Source organism: Chenopodium album, chromosome 11 (assembly GCF_948465745.1).
Source record: "Chenopodium album chromosome 11, dcCheAlbu1.1, whole genome shotgun sequence".
Classification (NCBI taxonomy): domain Eukaryota; kingdom Viridiplantae; phylum Streptophyta; class Magnoliopsida; order Caryophyllales; family Amaranthaceae; genus Chenopodium; species Chenopodium album.
Window position 1 is genome coordinate 58,109,118 of NC_137844.1, and position 9,873 is coordinate 58,118,990.

At 35.6% G+C, this 9,873-nt stretch overlaps 2 protein-coding genes across 2 annotated transcripts; one reads left to right on the forward strand and one right to left on the reverse strand.

Annotated features, from left to right (window-relative positions):
• The first annotated feature begins 367 nt into the window (after nucleotides 1-367).
• LOC145569411 (protein SRG1-like) lies at nucleotides 368-1,962 on the forward strand. The gene is made up of 4 exons (XM_081628755.1): nucleotides 368-613; nucleotides 880-1,127; nucleotides 1,318-1,645; nucleotides 1,720-1,962. Exons 1-4 carry the CDS (start codon nucleotides 368-370, stop codon nucleotides 1,960-1,962), a joined length of 1,065 nt encoding a protein of 354 aa, XP_081484881.1.
• Nucleotides 1,963-3,948: 1,986 nt separating this feature from the next.
• Nucleotides 3,949-8,313, reverse strand: LOC145567930 (uncharacterized). Its single transcript, XM_081627354.1, has 3 exons — nucleotides 8,023-8,313; nucleotides 6,357-6,567; nucleotides 3,949-5,700 (listed from the first exon to the last, which is right to left on the reverse strand). Exons 2-3 carry the CDS (start codon nucleotides 6,559-6,561, stop codon nucleotides 4,325-4,327), a joined length of 1,581 nt encoding a protein of 526 aa, XP_081483480.1. The 5' UTR covers nucleotides 6,562-6,567; nucleotides 8,023-8,313; the 3' UTR covers nucleotides 3,949-4,324.
• Nucleotides 8,314-9,873: the final 1,560 nt, after the last annotated feature.

Sequence of the window (9,873 nt, forward strand, 5' to 3'; positions counted from 1 at the left end):
TATTTGCTCTTACGGTGCCCAATGAACGATCTAAATAATATAAATTTCTACAATATCCACTTTATAATTTTTATGATTATAATGTTGACTATTAAATTAATTTTCTAAATAAATATGTATACTTCTTTGTTTTACCCCCCTTGTGGTAGGTATGCGCAAAGACAAATTTATCAAGATCTCATGCCAATACATTATTTTCTATATAAATAGATACTAGTGTTCAAAGTTTTTCTCCGTACAAATGATTAAATGAAATACTTAAAAAACACAAATACAAGGAAACATATAGAGTAATCATCTGTATAAATGCAAGCAAGTACATACATTGTACAAGTCCGAATTTGTTAAAGTGAAAGTTGAAGGTGTAATGGCTGAATCAAGAAGTGAAGATGCAAAATCTAAGTTAGTGCAGGAAATTGCACAGAAAGGTGAAGAAGTCCCAGAAAGTTACATCATAAAAAATGATGTTATTTCTCCAGCCATTGATGCTTCCTCTAATTTATGGGAGGAAACTTTGTTGATTGATTTCTCTCAACTTTCCTCTGTTTCTTCATCAGCTCAAAATGAACTTGCCAAGCTTCATTCTGCTCTAAAGAACTGGGGTTGCTTTCAGGTTGTTCTTTCTTTTTTGTAATTTTTGACTTTTTATGTTCTTTGGACTTAGTAAATCTAGTGTTCTAATAAGCTTAATAATGATGCAAATCTTAGGTTTGAACAACTTATTGATAGATCCCTAGGGACTCTAATGTCCCTCAGCTCGCGGGTTTGAGACTTTGAGTTTACCTCAATCTAGATATCAAGCTGATCATGTCGTGCCTCGTTGATTAACATGATTAGTATTTAATGTGATGTTCGTTAGTGGTTTGTGTTGTTAATCAGGTTATAAACCACGGGATGACAAGTTTATTTCTGGACGAGTTGCTAGAGGTGTCTAGGCAATTTTTTGCACTTCCTTTGGAGGAAAAGCTAAAATGTTCAATAACAGAAGATTTTTTTAATGGATATGGGAATGCTGCAGTAATTGCTGTAGATCAAACTATGAACTGGAATGATAGACTCTTTCTTACAGTTTATCCGGAGGAACATCGCAGGCTCCAAGTTTGGCCTCATAAGCCGCTTAAGTTCAGGTACATGTTCATGTTATTCAACCATTAAGGCTCTTTAGACTTCATTTGTGTAATTTTTTGTTAATCAAGATTTATATTTTCAGATTAGAGCTGATATATATATATATATATATATATATATATATATATATATATTTGATTTCATTAAATGTATGGAAGACTAACATATGATAAATTATTGTGACCTCAGAGAAGTTTTACATGAGTTATCTTTGAGTTTGAGAAAGATGTTAGAAGTGTTTCTAAAAGACATGGCGCGGTCTCTAGGATTGAAGGAAGATAGCTTCTTAAAAGAACATGGTGAACAAGGATCTATTGACACAAGATTTGGAATCTATCCACGTTCGCGGCCTGATAAAGTTTATGGTGTTCATCCACATTCAGATAGATCCTCTATTACAGTACTTTTACCAGACAAAAATGCGCCGGAAGGCCTGCAGATCCAGAAAGACGATCAATGGTTCAAGGTTCCTGTCATCCCTGGTGCTCTATTTGTTAATCTTGGTGACTTTGCAGAGGTAATTGACTCAACTACTTACCAAGACATCTATGTCAATGAACTAAAACTAATAGTTATCCTCTTTAATTGCAGATTATGAGTAATGGTATATTCAAGAGTGTAATTCACAGGGTGGTGACTAACTCGGAAAGGGAGAGGTTCTCAGTGGCTGCATTCTGTACTCCGGAACCCGAAAATGAAGTAGGGCCAATTAATGAATTGATTAGTGTTAATCAACCACAATTGTATAAGAAGGTGAACATGAAGACTTACAAGCAGCTATTCTTTGAGACGTATCCTCAGGGCAAAGCGGTGCTTGGTGCGCTCAAAATTTAGCACACTGGTGTAGTTTAAGATCAATTTCTTGTATTTGTAATCCTAATCAAAGAATTATCGAAGATGAATAACATGGACATTGTATTATGAGCTTTCTCCACAATTACTGTACTAAAGTTCCAATCCGGCCGTATGAGTGTATTGAGTTTTGTTCAAAATGGACCTCATCAGAAATTTGGTAGATTTCTTGAGGCTTTTGTGAGCCACATTACTCCATTTTTTATATGTCGTAGTGTGACCGCGGACTGGTGTCATTAATGTTTGCATGTCCTGGTCATTAAGAGACCCTTCAAATTAACAAGGGAATCTCTAATGCAACAATTATATGCATTTGTACTAGTAGCATAATCTATCTGTGGCCATTAGGCTTATTAGTTATTACATGCCTATCCATGTACCTCTAATGCATTAATTGTACTCCCTTTGTTCCTTATTTTTACCCTATTAAACTTTACACGACTTTTCAGATGTGTATATATTTAAACGTTTATGATATTAATAAAACATACAATGAGACTATTCTAACAAGATCTCACATGAATATATTATCTATAAATTAATGAGAATTCATGTTCAAAGTTTTATAAATTTGACCTATATATTTGTTTTTTTTTGGTGTTAAGAGAGCCACAAGAATGAGTGATAAGAATCAATCCCAGGATCACCTAAAAACGGGAGGGAACGAAACTTTAATCACTTGAGTTATCTCTCACTCTCACTCTCGTGACCCATATATTTGTTATATATGGGGCAAAAAATAAAGAACGAAGAGAGTTGTATATAGTGTAAAATGTCAAAATGTCTCAACATTCTAAACTATTAGCACAAAATAATAAAGATACATTTACACAAATTATATCCGAAAACTGGGAAGAATATTCCTCAAATATTCTATATTAATATGTTTAAGCCTTGTCAATTTGTCATATAAACTAAAATATTGTTGCTTTAATTATTTGGTGCAAACAAGCTAAAATATTGTTGTTTGCTTATACTCTCGACATAAAATATTCCTTTGTTGCGAGTAATATGCAACGGAGAGAGTACTTAATTATGTATAGATTGATCCCTACATGTAGAAGTGATATAATCAAGGAATAACAAGTGGATTATACCCCTTAATTGAGAAAATTATATAATCATTATTGGATGTATGCCCATTTTTATGACTTTATATTGCACATTATTAGGACTTTACTACTTTGCACTCCGATCCTTTAGTGATTGCTAATTTGCTATATAAAAAAAAGATGAAAGATGATAAATGCTGGTGATTTTGCAGAGGTAACTGACTCAATAATACACTAATACATCTAAGTCAATCAGCAAAAATTAGTATTGCAGATGTTTGTTGATCTTAAAACATTCTTATCTTAGCAAGATTTTTTTTTTTGTGGACTGAACTTGCAAGTAATGGGTAATGGTATGTTCAAGAGTGTAATACACAGGGTGATGACTAATTCGGAATCAGAGAGGCTTTCAGTGACTGCATTTTATACTCAAGAACCCGTTGATGATGTGGGGCCGATTAATGAATTGATTAGTGTTAATCAACCAGAATTGTATAAGAAGCTGAGCATGAAAATTTACGACCAACTGTTCCTTAAGACCTTTTCTCAGGACATAAGGGTGCTTGATGCTCTCAGAATTAAGCACTAGCATCATTGAAAATGAACTTTAACATCATATCTTACGAGCTGTTTCAATAATTGTAATAAGTTTCAGACTTCATTCTATTATCGTCGTGTGGCTGGTGTCGCTAGCTTTTTTATGTATTGATCACTGTACCGGATCATGAACCATTTTATATGAATACATATGAAGCATTGCAGCAAGACTGCAAGAGATAACAAGTTTACATCGGAGAATGTAACGTACTATCAAGGTTAATTCTGCGTAGTGAAAATTTGGACTCCGATACAAAGCCCAAATATTCAACATTGTGGACAGTACAAGGAGTCAAGGACCTGATAATTTTTCATACTATTAGACATTTAATTTTATTCACCATAGAAGAGAAGGGTCAAAATTAAGTTGTAAAACCCAAAGGATAAGGCTTTTACAAGTTGTAAAATAAGAGATGAGCTACAGAGAAGTGGCACACAGCTTAGATAGGCGCGCCACAAATATAATGTTACTATTTTACACTTTATGCTGGACTTCCAACTTTTCCACTCAATTGGCAATTTACATCAGGAAAATTGGATCCTCTAATGCTCTAAAAAGAAAATTAAACACATGGTTATCTTTAGCAGACATGCAGAGGAAGCAAGTCACACTCTGGGTGCCCAAATCTTCACTAAACAAGCCCAGATAAAAATGATGGACATCAACCCTCCATTACAATAGCGGATTTCGTATCTCACCATCTCTTGCTTTTAGATTCAAAATCACCATCTCCAAATACCTCTTCAATCATACTGCATGTAGGTAAGAAGTCCATATTTTGTTTAGGACAACTCATACTATACCCATCCCACACTTTAGCATCGGATGAATCTATGATATATTCGTTCCACTCATGACAACCATCAGGCTTCAACCGGGATCCTTGCACAGAGGTGCCCGAATCAGAGGATGTACATGATCCATCTTGGACATCATTTTCTCCATCATCATCAGACTTCTTGCCAGGATGCTCAAAGGAAGAATCGTGGTCAGGTTTTTTCACAATACCATCACCATTGATGCCATCGTTTTCTCGGGCTTCATCTGACAGGTCCCCATCATCTTCAAGTCCATGTTCATCCCCTTGCAAATGCAAACCATTTTGATGAAACTCAAGGCCACCATGACGAACAGGGGACTCAATACCAGAGTCTTCATCTTCTTCTGACACTCCACCTTCATCACCCCCATCATCATCACTTCCATGCCATTCATCATTATCACTATCTACGTTGAATGGATCACATCTGTTTTGCTCTGCTCGCTTTCTAAGCATGAAAACATTAAAGTAGTAGCTCACAATTTCCATCTTGGTTCGAGAAGGAAATACAGCTGAAAGAACATTCCAAAAATTTTTACCCAACGATGCAGGGTTGGAATATACAACCTCGTGGAATAACCGCTCTTCCTCCAAGCTCCATTTTTCTGCCACAACTTCTCCCATGTCATAGAAACCCAACTCCACGAAAATATCCTGACCAAGGGTTCTCCTCAATTCATCTCGAGCTTCTGCAATATGCTGCCGGACACATCTCACAGATCCCTGATCTGGGCATGTACACTCAGTCCTACCATTTCCAACTTTCTCACCATAACAAGGCAGAGGGTTGATATTTCGAATTGGCATGATACATATACCATCCAGCCCACCCTCCACAATCTCAACAGTGTGTATGTCAGAAGGTGTAGGTTCGATTTTTTCTAAATCATCAGAAGTACTCTTTTTTATCTGGATTTCCAAACTAGGAATATCTGCTTGATGATCAGGCCCAACAGGAACTCGCTTCCGTGGAGGATAATCTAACAGACAATAATATACATCTTCTGGATTTATTGGTCTCACATGATTGTCGAAACTAAAATATCCAGGATATAAAGGCAACTGGACAGGTTCTTCAGGCAGTTCTTCATCATCATCATCACTAGTGCTACTGGTTGCCCAGTGTGATAAAGAAGCAGACCTGGGGACATCACTTTCAACATCCTCCAACATCTCCCTGGGTACAGGGCAACTGCCATTTTCATGCTCTTGACGCAGATCCAATTGATCATTTTCAATGCTGGAATCACCTGTAGAATATCATACATAAGCATAGGAAAAAAAAAAATTTACCCACATAATGACATTTTCCAAGTGGAAGGGCAATGAAATGATTGGTCATATATGTTAAAATGACTCAAAAAGTCATAAAATCATGCAATCAGATAAATAAGCCAAACAGAATAGCACCAACTGCCTTAAATAGTTAAAATGAGTTCTCCTAACTGTTAACAAACATATTACACCATCAACACCAAATTCATCGTCACATTACCCCAAGTTTTCAAGCCCCCACATAGATAATAATACAGCATGAGTTTGAATTTGAATAGCACAGGTAAACAAAATTCAGGTCAATTTAATTCTACCATCTGAGCCCGACCAAATAATTTGAAAAGTGACATATTGGAATACAACATTATCAACCATTAGTACTTTTGTAAAGGTAACAGCTTTATTTTGGCATCCAAAAGTAATATGAAGCAGAGTTACATGATTCCCTTTAGTATAAGATTCTGGTACACATTTTCACAATTATTGACAGTGTCATTGTGCATAAGATATTTCACAAAATACATACAATAAAAAAGAATAAAAGGCACTCACCAAATAAGACTAATAATAACACCTAAATACAGATTCCATAACACCATGTAGTTAAAAACAGGCCAAAACATTCACCTACCTGCAACATAAGGTTTCCCACAGACACTGTCTATGGAGAAACTACCATTGCATAAGCTTATATCATGACTAGGTCCATCCTGTCTCTGATGTTTGGAGAAACTACCATTGCATAAGCTTATCTCATCACTAGGTCCATCTTGTCTCTGATGTTTGGAGGAACCCTCATCAACCACTTCATCATCAAATGGTCGCTTGTGGGCCATGTTCAGCTGCAAGAAAGAGAAATGTCAGATAACAACACATGAAGCTAAAAAGAAGGCTAAAGCTTCAAAAATAGGAAACAGTGGACTAACACGGTGAGAATATATTTTTAAGCCTGCATTACACAGCATGCACGAGGGGCATATAAAACAATGCAAAAAATTCCCAATTTTGAAAACGTTCAGCAACTCCAAGCACAAAAAAATTGCAAAAAGAGGGCTTGCACCGCATGAGAAAAGAAACAAACATGCTTTATTCATAAATTGTTTTAACTTTTAAGCTTCATACAGTTTATATGCAGCAATAAACATACTAGACCTACAACCCATCCACTGAACTTGTTTAACCAATACAACATCAGGTCAGAAAGCCAGCTAGCCAAAATGAGGCACCAAACAGACCATGTAATTACCAAAAACAAAACATAATACTTCTTATATAAACATCTAATGTTCACAGCCTCGCCGTACATTAGAAGAGGTAAACAACCATGATATGTATAAAGTAATTGCAGAACACCAACTCCATAACCCCTTGTCAACACCTAAAAACTTCCATGGATAAAAAATTTCCCTGATGAATCACAAGCACTTGCCTAGTATCTCAAACTTCTTTGCCCATTCTAACATCGAATAGTTCAATTACTCCCCTAACTCCATCCTATAACTTCAAAATTCAAAAGTCTCCCAAAACAATGACTCAATTTTAGAATATGGATTGCATGTAAAAGTAAAACGTAATAACACCCAGTAATATGTCACTCTTCGTACCAAAACCCCAGCCTCCATACTGCCTCCGCCTACAAAAACAAGTTGAAGAGCCTAGCTCTATGCACTCCACTAACTCCCATGCAAGTGTATATTGATTTAACCTTCATCACATGATTTCAATACCACACAACAATTGACTTTCTACAAGAAACAAAGAGAAGAATGCACATTATATCCATACTGCCAAAGCTAAAATGCAATATAGATAACCTTAAAACTCAATTCCTATGGAGGTACCAATATTAAGCCAGGTGGGTTTCCATGTATATAGTATAAGTTCCTCAATTTTGTTGCAGAGAGCATGTTTTATTACAGTAATTTCCCATATAAATAAATAAAGTTCCATTTTTTTTTCTTTTTTAAAAGAAATATTCTTTGTCATTAAATAAATAAAATAAAAAATATTTTTTAAAATAAAAAAACTCAAGGGCAGGTGACGTAAGATCTGACGTGAAAATTCAAAGCAAAGAAAACATCGCGAATTCACAAAGATCGAAACTTTCAAACCCAGATAAACGAAATCAAATCAGGGAAACCCAGATCCGAAACCTAGGGTTTCAATCGGAACACAAAAATCAAGATCGAAACAAAAATCACAACAAACACACAAATCCGCAAAATAAAACCCAAATAGAACCTAATCAATCGAAGATCCAAAGAAAAAAACACATAAACAAAGGGGAAAACACGTACCGCGACCAGATCGGAAGCGCGAAAAGGGGGAAAAACAGGAACAGAAATTAAGAAGAAATAAAAGAAGATATGAAGAAATTGAAGATCGGAAAAGAATAAAGGTGTTATTAATCGACGATTAGAGGTAATCGGCGGTGAAAAGGGTGGCGGCGGAAGAGGAGAGATAAAATAAAGAAAAGGGGATCTAGGGTTTGAAGGTCTCGGGGTGGATGAGAAAGAGGGAGAAGATAGAAGGATTTGACTATTGAGGGACCCGTGAGGTGGTAGTGGTAGAGAGGGGTACTAGGTTCATTAACGTAATTTCACCTCCTACCCTTTTTAAAGTTTTTTTTTTTATTTTTTTTATTTTTTTTTATTTTTATTCCTACTCTTATTTTTATTACGGAGTATTATTTTTATTTTCCAACTTTTTTTCCTAGTAGGAGTACTATTTTTATTTTCCAACTTTTATAAGTGGTGGTCTGGTGGATAGCTTAATGCTTAAAAATACTGCATTTTGTTCTACTCGTATTATTTCCTTACCGAAAGTACCCTTTTATTTTTATTTTTATTTTTATTTTTAAACCTTCCAATAAATAAAGTCATTAGCTGACATAACTAGCCAACTTAATACGAGAATCACATTGGTGGATTTTGTAAATTAATCAGAGTAGAATTGAGTCGTATGTAGATGTGATCATGAATCAAGTAGAGCCTAGGCAAAAAAAAAATGGTTACATCAAAAGGCGGCTAGCACACGCGATACACGCGCAATAATTAGTCATATTTAGAGAGCTCTTTGGGTTTGACTATATGTCACAATTTTAGCTGTTGACATCATTAATCATTAATAAATAAAGGAATATATATGTAAACAAATAATTTATGATATAAATATTTGTATACTCTGTACTATTTTTAAGAGTTCAATATCTACACTATTTTTAGAAGAGTTTAAAAAAGAGGCAAACAATTTTAATGAAGGCAAATAATTAAATAAATATTTTAGTGGGTATAAATGTTTAAACACAATTCATAAGGGTTAATAATGAGTTTTTTTTTTTTTTTTTTTTTTTTTTTTTTTTTTTTTTTTTTTTTAAGAAGGGGTTAATGAGTTTGATCATGTTTATTTTTTTTAAAAAAACCAACCTAAGCTTGTCTAGCCCAAAAGGCTGTTATATTTTTGGCCTAAACTTGGGCACAACTTTTATTAAATAGAAAAAAGTTGTAAATAATAATCCCAACTTTGCTGTATTTTCTTTTAATAATCTCAACTTTAGATTATTCAGTAATAATCCGAACTTTAGGAGCTGTTTACTTTCTTCAATCCTAAACCGGTCAACAAAAGTCAATGTTAAGTACTGATTGGTAAAAAAAATTTATTTATTTATTTTTTAAAAAAATAATAAACAAAAAAAAAACCCAAAAATCACAAAACCACCAGTCAACCTCCCTTTCCCCCACCGCCCCACCCTAACCTCTGCCCCACTGCACAGCTTGCCGCCCCTCTGTCATCGACCTATCGGGCCTCCTTCACCCCCAAAACACCCTGCGCAGCGTCGTCGTTTTCCTCCTTTTCGAAACACCCTCCCATTCCTCCACGAAACCACCAATGAAGCCCCTCCCTACTGCCAAAAACCCTAAATTGAGAGGAGGGGGTGGTTAAGTGTTTTCGGGAGTAGGGGAGGGGTTTTAAGGGAGTTTCGCGAGTGGGCAGGGCAAAGGTGGTTGGATTTTGTGGTTGGGAGCAATTGAGAGGAGAGGGAAAATGAAAAGGGTTTTGTGGCTACTTGGTAGGGGGCAATTGGCTGGCAGGAGGAGGGGAAAGGGTAGGCGACAATCTGGCGTGCGGAGGGGGAAATCAGCGCAGTT

Bases quoted from the DNA above. Each gene is read 5' to 3' on its own strand.
- LOC145569411 (XM_081628755.1), top strand. From the start codon at position 368: ATGGCTGAATCAAGAAGTGAAGATGCAAAATCTAAGTTAGTGCAGGAA. The intron at 1,128-1,317 runs GTACATGTTCAT...TTGTGACCTCAG, and splicing joins CATAAGCCGCTTAAGTTCAG to AGAAGTTTTACATGAGTTAT. The intron at 1,646-1,719 runs GTAATTGACTCA...CTTTAATTGCAG, and splicing joins ATCTTGGTGACTTTGCAGAG to ATTATGAGTAATGGTATATT.
- LOC145567930 (XM_081627354.1), bottom strand. From the start codon at position 6,561: ATGGCCCACAAGCGACCATTTGATGATGAAGTGGTTGATGAGGGTTCC. The intron at 5,701-6,356 runs GTAGGTGAATGT...GATATTCTACAG, and splicing joins TGGGAAACCTTATGTTGCAG to GTGATTCCAGCATTGAAAAT.